Raw genomic sequence first — 17,581 nt, forward strand, 5'->3', positions numbered from 1 at the left:
AGTTTCTCTTTCAGAATTTTCCTTGCAGAACAAGGCCATAAAATAGTCTTCCTCTTTGCTTTCCCAGTGTGCTCTTCAATCAAAATACATCTTAAACTTGCAACATATCCAGCACAGGCTGCTTTAGTGTTATGAGAAAGTTCTAAAAATGTATACATTGCAAAACCTTCTGTATTTATCTTAATTACAGAAAGATCCAAAGAAGTGGAATAGCACCCCCTACCTTACTGCTGGCTTTTTCAAAATTTCCTGAACGAGAGAGTCAAGATATTTCCCAAGCAGCTGAACGAATGGAAATGTCAATTCAGGTGCTGAAACAAAAAGTTTGCCAGAAGCACAAACGTTCATTGCTTCCAACTGGTAAATATAGTATATTGACATTGGCAACCCACCCTATTGATTTGTTGAGTGCTGTCTTTTAGATTAAAGTTGAGTTAAGTTCACTTTTATTTTACTTTTGCACTTTGTTTTGTTCTCGAAAGCACCTCAGATAGGTTTACACTTTTCTTTGCTGGAGTGCAGGTCGTGTTCCTACAGTTGAGGAGAGCAGCCTTACACTATTGGCATTCTGTGAACTCATGACTGTGTATTTGAATTGCCTCAAATCAGCTTGCATAGCCTCAGTGTTGCAAGTTTCTTGTTTACAGTGAAATATCTGTCTTCCCCAGCAGTTTGGGTTTAGTGCTTGATCTTCTATCACACTATGGCACTGGCATTTTCAAACACACTTCCTCTCAGCATATGCATATCCTTCTTTTAAGAAAATATGTTCTCATTTCCAATACTAATTTTTTAATGTACTGCTGTTGCACATTTATTTACACTTTAACTGGCTTTTTTATGTTACGTGGAAAAAGAGAGATAGTCCACATAGTTCAATGTTATCCAAGTAAAATAAAATTCTTGCTGTTAATTAGAGGTGAATTTCGAGATGTCTGTTTGGTATTTGGAAGGCTTAAAACATCAGAAACATTGACATTTTCCCCCCCATAATTTAATTCTGTCGCTTACATGAAGCGTTCTGTCTTAACATTATAACTTTTTTTTTTTTCCCCAAGATATGGAAGCATTAGAGTGCTATAACAAAAATAAAATTCCACAGTTATTCTATTATTTTATTTCCTTGCAGAAATATCTGGCTTACTAAACTAATGGGATATTTGTAGAACTAAGAATATACACCTACATATATGAGTATGTCTGTGCATATATTTACATATACACACACATTTACACGCTGTTACGAATATTATTGTTCTGTGTGGTTTTAGAAATTGGATTTCTAAACTGCAGAAGAAGTGCACAAAGCTCTGTTAATTTTCAGAGCTGGAACAATGTTAATGAAATGTGAATAGACACTGTACAGTCTATTGGCCACAACAGAATCATTTTACATGAATTAAAGAGCTAAACTAACTTTAAAGAAAATGTGTGAGTCACTGCCTAGGCAGCCCAGATAACTGGGGAGATGGGCTCTGAGTATAATTTTGAACCTGACCTAATGTGGAAGTACAGCTCTATCCACAAATTTGGCTTGAGTAACTAGTACATTAAGACAAGATTATGTAGCCAGTCTAACAACCTATTCTCTCTCTGTTCTCACTACTAACTTGTAAAGATTCTAACTGCTCAGCAGAACATTTTTTGAGCCGATTTGACTCTTGAACATTTGTTGTTTGTTTTTCTGGCTTAATTTTTTGGTTTGAACAATGAACTAAAGCAACTTAGTTCAGAGTTGAATGGGCAGAACAAATAGGTATTGGGACTGGATGACTGGCATTAGCCAATGGGGAGACAAGGGCAAGAGTTATATGTTACTTTAACCCTCATCTTTCATCATGTGATGGTTGCAGTCACTTTGAATGTCAAGGGTTCTCTGAGTTCAGGGAGGATATTCATAGAATCATGGAATGGTTTGGGTTGAAGGGACCTTAGAGACCCCGTGGTTCCAATCCCCCTTCCATGGGCAGGGTCACCTTCCTCTAGACCAGGTTTCTCCTATTCCATGTCTTCATGCACCCAAAACTGGCCATACATACTTCAATACCTGCAGGGGTGAGAACAGGTGCCAGCTCTCTGGAGCTCACACAGTAGTGTGGCTTTGTCCCTCATCATCAGATGTCGCTGTTGAGCAGCTAGCAGAGTAATGAAAACACCAGTTCTCAGTGGCAAGAAGGAATGACCTTTATTGTTTTGATTTGATCACATATATAGAGTTCTCAAAAGTCACCCAGATTGGTCAGTCAGAAGCCTTCCCCCAGGCCCGATTGGCCAGGCCTGCACTGTCCAAGTTCTGGGACACTGTTCCAACAACATCCAAACTTTATTTACAAAACACAAGAAGAATTCTCGTGGGAAAAACCTGTGCTAGCCACAATCAGATGCTCAGATGGGAGACCCATCTGGGATTGTATTAGAAATGTATTTATAACATGTTGTCTACTGGTATAAAAGGACTTGATTTTACCTAGCTTCCAAATTCCAGCTAATAATTCTGATCCCCTTCCTTTCAACACTGAATTCTACAGTCAACTGCAGGGTCTTTCAATTTCTGCATCTTTCCAGTCCCACATTTTTCCTCCTTGATATATACTTTTGTTCTTGAATGACATTTATGACACCTTTGTTGTAAGCACAGGGACCAGCCAAGCAAAAGATTACAATGCAGGGAAAGAAGGAAGCAGAGAGCAGGTCAACCTCAGTTCTCAGCTACTGCTGGACCATTTATTCTCTCCACATCAGATAATAAAACCAGCTCTTCCTCTAAGTCCCTGAGACAGCCTCTTGCAGCACTTCTCACTAAGTGCTCTTCCTAGGAAGAGGGAGAATTCTGTAGATGCAGCTGACAATAATGCCTTTTCTACTGTAGCAGCTAAATCTGATAGAGCAAATTTTTTGTCTTGGTTTTTCATTTCAGATCATTTATCAGCTGATCTTCTCACTAAGATTGCTAATATTTCTGGATGTCTGCCTTATATGTTGCCACCAAAATGTCCAAATAATTGCTTAGCTAATAAATATCGACTCATCACTGGTGCCTGCAATAACAGGTATGTGTGATAAGAATTGTGTCCTGAAAAATCCTTCTTTCTTGTTCTTTAAACTCAAGAAGCTGTGTTTACCTTTTCCTAGGAAATTGGTGGAGAGGGACTGACCTTAATCAGTTAACTTTGGCATCAATGTATCTGTAAATGAGGTGCCTGTGAGAGTTCCCAGAGGAAGAACTTATCATTTAAACTTTGATACACTAATTTTTGTAGACAGGCTCTCCCTCGGAAAGCTTCTAAGATTATGCGAGGAATTTTACTCTTAGGGAGAATTGATTCAGGAGATGCCTTTTTCTATATAAAAAGTAAACAATTAAAGTTCAGCATTTATTTTTGATTGAACTGGATAAAATTATATAAAGCAGGAAAACATAATTACTTCACAAAGAGCAATAGGAAAATCAAATAGATTCTCATTTTTGTATTTTCCCAGAACCCTAACACTTAGCAAACAGGCATCTAAAAATTCTAGGTGATATATTTAATTTTACATATCTATTTTGATATGTTTAGTGGCTGTATTTCACTACTATTATCTACTTGTTGTCTTATCTATGAGGCAACTGTTTCCTGCAAAACCCAACATAATAGATGTACCTGTCTTTTCAGAATCCTCCAATGCAATGAGTGTGTAAAACTGAGAATGAGAGTTTTTTTAAGTACAAGGGTAAACAATATTTTTATTCAGCAGCCTCTAGATACATAGACATAAGGTCACAAACTGAAAGGTGGACTGCAATGCTACAAGTGAAGCACTACAGAGATGAAAATGGAAGGCCCATATCATTGTACAGGTTAAGGTGCTCTGCAGTGTGGTGAATGGAGAGCAGTAAAATTCTGCAGTTTTATAATTCAGCCAGTCTGGTTTTATGAGATGAATCTGTTTTGCTACATCACAAGTCATTTGCAAGGAACATGCCTGATAGACTCTTTGCTGAAAGGACACAACCCGATATGCATCAGTGTTATAAAACTATGTGGATATCCATAATTTCCCCCAGGCATGTGCAGGGTTGCTTGGAATCTGAACTAGCAGTTAGTACAATATTTGCTCTGACAACTCCATCAGGGCTTGAATACATTGGCCAAGATTCATGCAGCTGAACATAGACACATGGCTGAAGCTCTTAATTTACAAGCAGGGCTGTGTAGTCTTTCTCCTTAGAGATGGAGAGAAGCACTCTGCTGTAGGTAAGGTAAAAGACCTTTCTCTCTCCAGTGACTGATACTAGGATGTGTATGGGTATTTCAGTCTGCTATCTAAAGCTGGGTAAGGTAAATATGATCATTGAGTCTGGTCCGTAGTCATTCTGTTCTACTTAGTATATTTTTATGATTGTACCACATCAGAATTTAAACCCACCATTCATATTTAGTGGCATTTTAGAATCTTTGCTCTAAATATCTGTAAAAGGTGTTTTGAAGCCAAAGACTTTGAAACCAGTGAGTCAGATCTTAACTGGGTCTAAAACTGTGAGCCCCTTGAAATATCTCTAGCTCTACTGAAATACATCAGCTTAAAAAGCCCATTATACTGTAATGTAAATAACATATTCTGTGATGTAAGCCAACTTCAAAGACTTCAGACATTAAATGAAGTACCAGTCTATGCTTTTCCTTGCTTTACAGCTTCCACTTTCAGGCAGAAAATATATCAGGACCTTGATGCGATTGCACTTTTGCTCACTCAGTTTGAATGTGTAGCTGTAAATTCTGCATTTCATAAGTGAAATCCAAAAACAAAATTTATAGTGAAATTAATTGTGTGCCTACAAGAAAAATCTATTTAAATCTATTTCGAAGCAAACAAGGAAATACTTTACAGATGTTTTACTAAATCAGTTTGCACGTTTGGGACAAATCAGATCAATTACAAAGGATTTATTCCACAACACTGAGGTTGCTTTGTTTTAGTGTGCACTTCCTAGAACAAAGGTGTAGCAGAATAGCAGAAACATGACATTCTAAGCAGAATATCAACATGACATCAGACATTCCCAGCAGAGTTATTATCCACTTTTACTAGTAACAGATATCAACAGATTTTAGTTTTCTTTCTGCTTAACCAGGCAAAATAAAATTGCATTATTTTAAACTGAAGAATAAGGAACAGAAGGAAAATCCAAAGAGCTATTTTTTTCCATTTTTAATCCCAACTAGCTAGCATTGATCTGTGCATTTTTTTAGTGTTTAGTACAATGAGAGGAATTCAGGGGTGGAGGAATTAGAGGTACTAAAGGAATGGACTCTGACAGTGCAATTAGCTTCACCTAATCTTAGCTTTCAGCGGTAGTTATGTATCTACTGGATCTTTGGCTGTTCCTGATTGTGAGAAATAGAATGGAATGACAGGATGGCACCCAGGAGTTGTCTGTCTTTCTGGCTTGATGGATCGGTTGTTAGATGACTAGCTTACTTTTTGTATACCTAATATATGAGGCACCTAGGAGGAATTTTATCTTCAGCAATTCTCTTTCATTGTTGTTTCATTAACAATTCTCTCAGGTAAGGACCTGATGCTCAGTCTGAAGGTCCAATTCCAGCAGAGTTAGGAGTATGAGTATGGCTCACCTAGTGGGAAGAATGAGCAGTGCTGACTGAATCCATTGACTTCCATAAGAAGGAATTAAGATGTTTCCTTTAGGATAGCTACTTCACTTCAATGCAACCTAAGTGTTCAATTTGTGGCAGGTTTATTTTCCAGAACTGTTCCGTCTTTGCAGAAGTTACATGCATGGTAGCTCAGCACAACATAAAACACCACAAACTCCAATTATTAAGTTGCCATGTGGCATTCTTTCCATCTGCCTGAATCTAGGCAGAACATTGAAATAAGATTAAAAAAAATCTGGATAGTGAACTGCAGCTTAAAACTACAGGTTGATTCTCAGGCAGCCAAAATAAAATCCAAATGGTGCAATGCCAGTATTTCATAAGTAAATGAAAACTCCCACTTCCCATAAACAGAATATATACTAATCAAATTTGACTACTCTGTAAAGCTGTATGATAGAGAAATCTCATTATTTCAGCTGCCTTTTTAACTCAAGCATGATTCCAAGACATTAACGTGTTTAATACAATAATAAAGAGCCATGTGAGAAGGGTTTTACTAAAGTAGCATTCCAGTGATCTGCTAAAATACAAAAGCAATCAGGAGAAAAATCACTGGTTAAGCAGCTACATTAACACTTCATTATTTTTAATTGAGTGAAATAGCACTACACTGTGTGGAGTATTTTATGCAATTTCAATAAAGGCAAATCAACTGTAACTAATTTGAATGCTTTATTAAAGCATACTTCAACCTTCAAGTGTGAATTATTGTGGATAATTAAGTGTATTACTGTACCATATAGCTTGGGAAACTGATCCTCTTCAATGTGCTGGAGCTCAATGAAATATTAATATAATAATTGTTTAGCGTCCTGAGAGACATAAAAATGTATGTTTTAACACTGTATTTCTACCAACATTCCAGAAATATTTCTGGCTCTTTGTGGCTTATTTTACAATTTTAGTCAACTGAATGCTTTTCAAAAAAAAAAAAAATCATCCTTGGGTTCAATGTTGATATATATTTAACAATTATGAAATATATTGAACAGAACATGTTAAAAACAAAACCAAACAAAAACAAACCCTAAAATTTCATCTTAGAAAAAACATATTTAAAATATTAATTATAGAGGTAAAATTAATTGGGTCAAGCCCAAGACTCACTGACTATATTAATAAATAGAAATCACCAAGAATCTTTGGCTGACCTCAAATTAAGTATGACCTGATTCTTTTGTCTACACTTTTATACTCCTCCTCTCCCTTCCAAGCAGGCTGGCTGTGGGATGACAAACTGGTAGGCAGTGATGCCAAAGTATGCCCAGACAGGTGACATTCAGAGAAATGCAAGTTGTTGTGAGAAAAAAATACACTGCAGTTAGTGCTAGCAACTTAGCAGCAAAGTTCAACATATACCAGGGCTTGGGCTTGGGCACAGACCCTCCCAGAGCTGGACAGCTTCAGCCAGAGGGAGCATTGCCACTGTATCCAGCCGTCAGTCCCATCTCCTCAGTCCTTGCTCCTTTGGTCTTGCTAAACAATTTCTTCTCCATAACTAGTGTCCATTTTCCTTTTAAGCATTATTCACCTGTACTCTAGGGCTTCTTCGTATTTTCCTAAGTCTTGATTTCCTAGCTATTGCTCTAAACAAACATCTTTTTAAAGATGCTAGCAAAAGCACTTGAGACTACATCTGACTTTGCAGGGAATGAATATGCTATCAGGAAATCACCTTCACAGCAAGTACTTAAAAGATGTCAAAAGGTAACCAACTGAGGTTGTAAACATGAGTAAAATAGTAATAATTCATTAGTAATTTAATTTTTCATTATTTTCCTTTTGAGTAAAAGCAATATTGGCATACATGAAGGGAAGTATTTAATGCTCTTTCAAAGATTGCTACATGAACATCTTATTGCAATGGCATATTGCTCTGTGGCTGATGATTATTTCATATTCTTTTATTATTATGTTTCTTATGCTCAGGTTTTATATTTAGAATATAAATACAATATCGATAGATATATATTAGTTTCAGAATATACTCAGAGGTTCAGGATTTATTTTTTTTTGTTTGTTTTGCTGCTCTAGTTTTTGGGGGATTTTTTCAATTTTGTTTTTTTTTTTTTTGTAGGGAGCATCCTAGATGGGGAGCATCCAACACAGCTTTGGCTAGGTGGCTTCCAGCAGCCTATGAAGATGGCCTCAGCCAGCCCCGAGGATGGGATCCCAGCATCCAATACAATGGATTCCAGCTACCCTTGGTTAGGATATATACCACAAGATCACTTAAACACTTACACTGGGCTATTACCATACTTGACACCATAGCTCTCCATTTGCATGAGTAAATGAAGTATGTGTGTAAAATACTTCAAAAGGATCGGTGGAACTCAGTTAAGAAGCCACTGGGTTTGATAAAGCATAAGTTCAACCCGATGGTGAGAGGTCCTCTGCCCCTGGCTGGGGTAAGCCCATGGGGCAGTGCAGGGGACACTGACTGCCTTGAGAGGCAGCCCAGTACCCCACAAAATCCTGTGAGGGAGAGCAGGCAGGGCAGGAACCAGCCAAATTCCTGGCCTGGCATGCACCAGGTACCAGGCAGTCAGCAGATACAGGGTGATGATTGCTCAGGCAGAGAAAAGCTGCAAACTGGACCCAATTTTGACCCTCCTGTGATGAAATTGCAAAGACAGAAGTCCACAAGGATGCACACTGCCATGGCAAGGGCTAATGGTCACAAGCTGCTCCAGAGAAAATTTTGTCTTGAAACAAGAAATTAAATTTGTTGTGAGCACAATTAAATGCTGGAATAGGTTTTTGTTGGAATATGGATTCCAACCTAGAGAACTTCTAGCATATCCCTCAAGGGAAATACCCAAGATCTGTCTTGAAAGGGCTCTCAATAACCTAGTCCTTTCTTTCAATTTAAAGTTGCACATTGCGGTCTCTAGAGTTTACTTCCAGTCTAGACTTTCCAGTGGTTTTATGATTCTTTGTTTTAAGAATGGTGCCTTTATTCAGGAAAGGAGGAGGGGAAAACAAGGTTGGGTGTTAACTAAATAAATATAACACACAAAGACATGCTAGCATGTGTTTAGGTATGTGCATTTATGCCATTTCTCATAGGCTAACAAGCCTTAACTGAACTAGTATTGCTGTCAAGTCATAACTTCATTTTTTAGATAGCCCAACTTACTGAGCTTAGAAGTATTGCAATATTTATGGATTTTAGCATCTCATATACATAAAAACCACCAGACCTGCTGAAGAGGGAAGTTTGAAAAAAAATATTTGCCTAAAGGGCTGGGTGGAAAATTCCCCAGTGTCATGTGCAATGATTTGGGCTGGATTTACAATTCTTGATTTGTCATCACTGCTTTGAAACCTGACTTTTAATGGACTCAAAGTCTTGTTATTTTAACCATTGTATGTTTGATAAGGATAAGCAAGAGAATTTAGTGTTAATGTCATCTGCAACTCATGCTATTAATTAAATAACATTGTCTCTAAGCTGCACAATTTAGCTCCCAGAGATGAAAACCTGACATTTACACAGGCAAATTTCCAGTAGATAGTAAAAACTGCCTTTTTCTAGATTCATTAGGGTATATGCTTGTAAAGTAAAACACTAAAAAAAGATTATATAACTACACCAAATCTGATCACCAATATCTGACCATCCTCAGGTTCTCTACTTTCTTTTGGAGTAAGATAGGATAAAACTAATGTCATAAATGTTATTCCTCATTTACATAATTTTCTTTTTTTTTACTTTTCCCTGTCTAACCATATCCTTTTAAAAGTAATGTGAAAATAATATGAAGGTGATAGATAAGTGTGAGGATTGCTATAAAGCAATACTAGATCACAGTGTAATTGAGCAAGTTGCCAGTGATAAGAAAACTTCACCAACTTCAAGAAAATTTTTTTTGCTTTGTGTCCGCCAAAGCTATTAAAATACTGATCTAAAAACTTGAATTCCTGATAAGCAGCATGTAGCTTGCTCTTGACTATTTCAGCATAAGTCCTGATGTTCCTAACAAGTCCCATGTTGCATGTTGTCCTTACCAATTCTATTTAACTGAACCTGCCTTATACATTCATTATATACCCCTTATATTTATTACAGGCTTTGTGACTCTATTTTATGTGCTGCCCTTTCAGTTGCTTGACTTCCATGGCAGCTGTTGTATGCCAGGGAATATTTTGCAGCATGAGGGAGGAATCTGTGAATAATGATACCCTTAACATCTCCTCAAACTGAATGCTGATTTTGCTCTGATGTTTTTGCTTGGTTAATAATATAGGCTGGACATGTAGCATAGATGTCACCATGTGCTCCTTCTCAGAGCATCTGTATCTCTGTGCAGCTTGCACAGAAGTGCCTCAGAAATATATTCTGGCTTCTCTCTGCCTGGGAAAAGGAAGCAAAGCTTTCAGCTACCATGTGTTGCCAACCTAGCTCATGTCCTGGGCTGCATAATCTCCTCCATTTGTGTACGGAGCAGCTCAGAGCCTCTGGGTTTCAAGAGTGGTTTGAGATTTCCCAGAAAATCCTTTTGTTTAAGGAGGAGAAAGCAGAATAAACAGAAAGAAAAGTTTTAGACTGTCTAAAAGAAATGCGTGGTTTTCAAGATTATCTGGAAAGTAACAGATCAAAGATACATTGTTCACTGGCAAACATATAGAAAAATTCAGCTGAAATGTCTTTGAATCTGCTTGTGGCAACTGGGTCTTGGCTTCTGAACGGAAACTAAAGCCTGACAGAGGTTGGATTTTATGTTGATGGTGGATTTTTAGTTTGGTTTGGTTTTAGGCAAACCTTTAGAAACCCTCTGTAACATAAATTTGGGGAGGGGGAAGATAGCTTTTATCACTATTGCCCCTACTTTTTATCCCCCTATCATTTAGTGAGAAGTACAAACAGCTTGGCACTCAAGATAAATTAGTTCTCTTCTCAGGTTCGTGAAGTGACAAGAAAAATTATTCACGCACCTAATGAAGCTATAACTGAAGACAAGCTCTATTCTGATATCATTATGGTGTGGGGACAGTACATAGACCATGACATTTCATTCACACCCCAGAGCACAAGTAGAACCACCTTCCTAAGTGGGATAGAGTGCCAGATGACATGCGAAAAACAAAATCCATGTTTTCCAATGAAGGTAAGATTCTAACGTAAATTCTTCAAGAGAAATTCCAGGCTCTAAACAGGTGAGTAAAATCAAGAAACATTAGAGCAGACAGTGATAGAAAAATCAAAAACAGTGCAAATGTAAAATGAAACTGGTAGACATTTAATTATTTTTTTTTAGAGATAATAAACTATAGTTAATGTACTTAATACAAACATCAATTTTGTACCTAAGGTTTATGTTACTGGTTCCTCCCGATGTTATTGTTCTCATGCTTCAAGGTTTTGAGTTACACTGGGGAAAACAGCAAAATAGTCATTTACGTTTGCAGCCAGACAAAGTGAAAGGAGTTTAACGATACTCATTGAAAGCAAAAATCCTTCTTCCTGCTAATGCAAACCTTTGAAGAGAGCTGTCTTTTCAATGTATGTAAAAAATTATCTTCAGGGAGCTGCTGAAACTTACATACATCACATCTTTGCTTTGAGCAGATGGAAAACATGAGTTCAAATCCTTTTAGAGGGCTAGAAGAAACATAAATTTGTATAAATATAGGATACAGTATTTTTCATCACTTAATTTAGAAGCATAGTCATTCTTTCACTCAAAAAAAATTAGTAGCAAAGTAAAGCCATGCTTTTGTTTCTCAAAGCACAGCCTGTACAGCTCAGGCTACAGGGTAGCCCCATGCCCATCACAGCCCTTGGACTGGTGCCCTCATTCAAACCTGAGCAACATAAATTTCCTTCTTTAGTGTTGGAGCTTGGTTACTGACCAGCTTCTCCATGTACTGAAGCCATGAAGGGCTTCTATCAGAATAGAAAACCTTTTTTGCCTCAGCAAACTGTAGTTGATAAATATTCCACAGTCTTGTCTTTCTTTAAGGGCATCATTCCTCTTTCATTAAGCATAGAGGAAAATATTTGTCTAATTGCAAAGAGAACCAAATCAGGTTGTGTTAAAAGGTGGTTCATCTTACAATTGGTGAGATAATTTAAAATACAGGGAAGGTTAAGTGAAATTAATGACTGCCTGCAATTTCACCACAGGCAGGTAAATTTAGTCTCTCTCACCTTGGGGATACAGACTTTTGAGAGCTTGCAAACATATCTTGAGAGCATTTGGTAAGAACACAGGCTTCTTAAAGAATCACATTCTTTCAGACATTGAGTGACTGAAAGTACTGAGTAACCTGAATCAGCCAATTACTAAGAGTTTACTAAGAGTATGCCATAGTTCTGACAGAAATCTCTAGTTTGCTGTGTTTCAAATTTCCATCTGGGGCAAGAAATTATTTTTTTCTGTTTATGTTTTTAAGTAATAGCCTTAGAAACTTTCCCATTCTCGAAGTCTTACCAGGAGAGGCAAGGGCAGACATCCAGTCCCTGATCAGCAGTGCTTTGCATGATGTGAAGAAGCATCCATCTGAAACATATGACACAATATATTGACTGCCATTTTTAAAAAGTCTGTTTGAGGTAGCTATAAAACAGCAAAAGTCTTCAAAAGTCGTTTGTGTTTACGATATATTCTTTGAAATAACATGATTAGTATTGATTTTTAAGTGCAAAACTCCCACATTTTTTTATTACTACATGGGTTTTTTAGATTGAGAAGAGACTCGTACTGTTTCCCATAACTTGAATGTAATGTGGATCACAGGGAACATAGCAGTCTAATCACTGAACCCTGAAAAATTCAAGCCTCAAAATCCCATCTACTTAAAAAAGAGACAACTTAAGGGATCTTTAGAAAAAGACTCCAAGGCTAATATTATTCATGTGGTAGAGGCATCCAGTGCAGAGGGAAAATAAGGTGCACAGGTTGTCATAGCATAGATTTGCAAGGGCATCTTTCAGTCCTCTGGACAAGGCACAGATTTTGGATTTCTGTCTTGGAGCTGTGATGAGATTCAGAGTGTGTTTCAAGGATGTTCTTGATGTGGATTGTTCTTCTATGTGGATGTGTACCAAATCTATCACTGAATATTTAATGTGTGGCTAAATCCAGCACTAGATGCTGCTCCTGCTCAGCAGTAGAGCCTAGCAGGTGGATGCCCTTGGCTCCTTTTGGTGTAGCCATTATTGGCCATGGTGGGGATGTAGAAAGAAATTCAGTCACAACCCTGTAAGTATTAAATAAGTTTCCCAACTAGTGGACCCGTTATATGGTTACAGTCTCATGAATTTTTCAGTTCCATTTTATTATTAATCTGTTATTCACAGCTTTGAGCGACAGATACAATGATGGTTGTTCTTTTGCTTTTATTATATGTTCAGTATTTTGTGACTGTTTTTCTCAAAGACAGAGAATAGAGTCTGTATTAAAAAAAAAAAGAAAAAAATAAAAAAGAAAGGGCTGTTGCAGTAAATAGTGATCAGAGGAACCAATTTTGAACACCAAAACAAAGTGCTATTACTCTCTAAAACTAATGTTCTTCCAGAATTATTAATTAAATTAATCTCCACATATTAAATATTTGGAAAACCACCAGTTCATTTTATACATTCATTTTGTATATGAGGAAACTGTGGCTGGTTTCCAAAGACAGTGAAATCAACAGCATATTTTACAATGTAGACATAGAGACTGCAGCTTGCACTCTTTCTGTGTTCCCACAAAAGTAGCACCCAAGGGAGAATCCACCCACAGAAAAGGACAACAGTGCCTGCACCTGCATGTCCTCTCTGGGGGTTCCAGCAGGGACAGGAGGCTCCTGACTGCACAGGTTAGAGAATCTGTCTGGAAAATATTCACTCAGTGCAATTCAATGAAGGATTGAAAGCTGCAGTAGTTCATTCATATTAATAACACATTTAGGTGACTGATTCATAGATTACCAGGAACCATTGTGATTTTCTATTCTAGTCATTTTTATAATAAAGGCTATACAATTTCTGTCAGAGATACTCACATAGATCCTGTAGCTTCTGCTAAAATGTGAACATTCTTTTTCTGTATCTCTTCAGGGTCACATAATAGGGGAAAAAGTCCTAAACCCACTAGCTTGAGTTTACACTTCCCTCACAGTGGTCTGAAATGCAAGAAAGTGCTGGGGGGGATAACCTGTCATTCCTCAGATTATTATTTCAGGTTAGGGCTGAGACATAAAGAAGTATTAGAAAGATTTTCATAGGATAGCTGCTGACTTTATTCAGTATTAATTACATTGCTGCCAATGGGTTAGACATGCAGCATACATTTAGCGTGATACAATCCAGAAAAGCTCTCAGTTACCTGAGATACAAAAAAGTGGAAAAGAAAGAGTCACAGGAAAGTGAGGTGACTTGAAAAAGGTGACATGTAACATGACAGGTTACTGTCTTAGCTACAAAGATCAGTCGGTGTGCACTCAACAACCAGCAAAGTCAGTCCCTGACTTTTTCTTCTGTTGCAGAAACAGCAGCTCACTGTCAGATGGGGTCATGGACTCTTCTCCAAGTTGCATGTCCATGAATAAGCACTCATATTTTCCTTTTTTTCAAACTTTCACAGACCATAAGATAGGTTTTCTTTTAAATCTACAGCAAAAAGCCTTTTACAAGGTCACTTCCCACAGAATAAATTCACAATAAGAAAGATTTTTCTTTAACAGAAATAAGAGTTTAGAGACTGCAATGCACTTAAACAATTAGTGCCTTTCTTTTTTACACATAGAAAAATTTCACCATAACCAGGTTTGACCATGCATATATAATAACCATTCAAATCAACATGCAGCTATACAGGAAAACTATTGTGGGCAATCAGGGTTTTGTTGCATGTTTTTTCCCTCTAGAGCTATGTGACATAAAGGAAAAGAATCATATGAATTTTATTCCTTAGTTCTGAAAAAAACTGTGATTCGTACCCATTTCAGCAGAAAAGGGTCTCTTTTTCTCACTCAGATTATTTTTAATGTCTTTTGAATAACAATATAAGGAGCCTCTAATTTACACATTCAGCTTCTGGCTGCAAACTACTTATCCTATGAAAGGGGAAAGGATGGCATTATGCAGCTCTGCCAGTCCCTTAATGTTCATTACTGCTGTTTTTCTCCACTGGGGACCAGAATGGATTGAAATGAAATTGCAGAGGCAGTTAACTAAAGATTATTCAGTATGAACTTCATTCAGTGTTGATATGTTTTGTTGTGAGCCTTGCTGTTTAACAGCTTAAAGGCGTCTCCTACATTCTTTTCCCAGTGATACCTGAATTCTTCCAGGTTCTCCTGAAAACTAGAAGCAGAAGACACTCAAACATATACAGGGCTGTGGCTGTCAAGTTCAGATATTTGTAGTATCAGATGAGTTGCCGGCTTACATTACCAGCTGAAGGGAAAAAGAAGCCACACTAATAGCAAGAGACTTAAAAAAATACTACATAGAAAACACAAGACAGAGGAATTATTAATTTTAGAAATCGGTGAAAGAAAGTTACTTATTTCCTTCAAACATAGCCTACTTTGATTTGCTAAAATCTAGGCAATGAAGAAATGATGGTAGAATTCCTTTACCAAACAAAGTTGAAAAACAAATTAAACCATTTCTTAATGTAAATGCTTTGTTGGTATCAATTCTTACTGACATGAGTTCTCAGTAGTAGGAAAATTCTACTTGGTATAATAAAGGCGGAAAGGATGTTATTATATATAGCTAATTAATTTCATTCCAAAGTTGCTTTGTTACTGTTAACCCCAATTTAATGGCTGCTGTATCTTTGCAGACTGATCTCTGTACTATCAGAAAAACGAAGAAGAAATTGCATCACTTTATATAACATTCAGCATTCACTGTCTTCTGCCAAAGTATTCTGAAAAATGAAAAGCAAGCAGATAGAATACAAATAAGAAGGGCTAGCTCAGGTGTCTGTACAAAACATTTATTTTCTCTTAGTCAAATTTTTTAATCTCGTCATTTGACCTTGGTGTCTCAATTATTTGAGGATGAAACTGATAAAGGACTGGCAGTCCTTCATTTAGCCAAGTCTATGTGCAGCCTTTGCTTTTTATAAAGGAAGTCCGAATTTAGTACTTGTAAGACACCTGTTGCTGCAAAATAATGTGGTAAAAGAATTGTGGGGGACTGGCAGAAAGCAGAATGAATATTTACATCTGTCCTTTTTAGTTAGGAAACTGGATTAGAATTCAGTATTGAACCAAAGCTTTTACAGTGTGCTGCTGCAGACACCAAAACTCTCATTACGTTTTCATGCATCCAGGTAAACCTGCTGTTTCACTTGCTGTTTCACTCGCTGTTCAGTAGAACAGCATTTGACCAGATGTTCACATCTTCACTCTGATACATTTTATTATTAATTTTGATTGTGAAGCCAGACTGATTTAGGTGTATATGTATTGAATCAGTAGTTTATGATAAAGTAAAAGTTTTGGGGTTTATTTCTGTCTTTGCTAAAAAAGGTTCAACTCTTTCCTTAAATCTGAAGAAAAACAATCTCTATTTCAAATATGTCACTCCAGCAGATAAGGTCTGAACAATGAAGAACTGAGACAGTGAACGTAAATATTTAGACAAGATTCAATTCAGCATCCACAGCTGCTCTTCTCACCTCAGAAAATACCTTTATTTTGTATGCAGGTGACCACCAACGATACTTTATCTGCAGGGATGGATTGCCTGCCCTTCTACCGCTCATCTCCTGCGTGCGGCACTGGTGATCATGATATTCTCTCTGGAAATATATCAGTGCTAAATACAAGACAACAGATCAATGGCTTAACTTCTTTCCTTGATGCTTCTACAGTCTATGGCAGTACCCCTGCTGCTGAAAACAAACTGAGGAATTTAACAAGCAAAGAAGGCCTTCTAAGGGTAAACCTTAGATATCACGATAACCACAGGGAATACCTGCCTTTTACAGAGCAGATCCCATCCCCCTGTGCACAAGACCCAAGGGCCAGTGGAGGTGAGAGGGTGGAATGCTTTCTGGCTGGGGACGGCCGCTCCAGTGAGGTGACATCCCTGGCTGCCATGCACACGCTGTGGCTGAGGGAGCACAACCGCCTGGCGCGAGCCCTCAAACGCATCAACAGCCACTGGAGCGCCGAGACTGTCTACCAGGAGACACGGAAAATTGTCGGTGCTCTGCATCAGGTTGGCTACTTCTTTGCTTATTACATCCACATTGCAGGGGATATCTTAGAACAGAATTCACACAGCTTCAAATATGCTTCTCTGAGTGGCTTTTGAGATCATGTTACCTTTTCTTCCCCACCAATTTCCGTGCTTTGCATTTGGTGTGTTTAACGTTTGTTTTGTTTTCCACTTTCCGAAATGCAATGTCCTGGTGCTTAGCTTTTCCAGGCATCTCAGTGCTGTGATTTTCATGGCAGTTTCTACTCAGTTACATATTTATGCAGGCTTCTCTAATGTCTGTTTTGTCTATTGAAGAGGCCTTTTCAGATGTTTTTTTGTTGGTTTTTTATGTTTCTTTTTTTGTTTTGTTATTTTTTTGTAAAGAAAATTATTTGAAAGTAATGTCTCTGGATTTACATTACATTTACATGGCCAAAATGTTTACTTTCTCTCAGTTATTATATGAATAATAAATTCCCTGTAAAAAAATGCCTGTGAAGTTCTCAGTGATGTAGTAATGCACAAACTTCTGGGGCTACTGTTGACAGGAGATAGCAGAAGAAGTAAATGTGGGAAAATACAGACAAAAAGAGTACATAAGGATGTTTATATTAGACATGTTTTCTGATTGGTACAAATTTTTTTTCAATACCAAAGGAGACTTTTTAGAAGATGAACTGGGGAAGGAGACAATAAAACTTTACTTTTCTAAAAAAATACTTTTCCTTTCTTCTGCCACAATTTTTAGATAGTGGAATAG

At 37.4% G+C, this 17,581-nt stretch overlaps 1 protein-coding gene across 1 annotated transcript in view; it reads left to right on the top strand.

Moving 5' to 3' along the window:
• TPO (thyroid peroxidase) overlaps positions 1-17,581 on the top strand; it is a 56,216-nt gene that overhangs the window by 23,164 nt on the left and 15,471 nt on the right. The window contains exons 3-7 of the mRNA XM_085056755.1: positions 191-360; positions 2,918-3,050; positions 7,741-7,870; positions 10,571-10,777; positions 16,324-16,839. Of these exons, the coding sequence (XP_084912881.1) occupies positions 191-360; positions 2,918-3,050; positions 7,741-7,870; positions 10,571-10,777; positions 16,324-16,839 (1,156 nt within the window). The remainder of the gene's footprint in view (positions 1-190; positions 361-2,917; positions 3,051-7,740; positions 7,871-10,570; positions 10,778-16,323; positions 16,840-17,581) is intronic.

Source organism: Lichenostomus cassidix, chromosome 3 (genome assembly GCF_008360975.1).
Source record: "Lichenostomus cassidix isolate B80296 chromosome 3, HeHo_3.0, whole genome shotgun sequence".
NCBI classification, from domain to species: Eukaryota; Metazoa; Chordata; class Aves; order Passeriformes; family Meliphagidae; genus Lichenostomus; species Lichenostomus cassidix.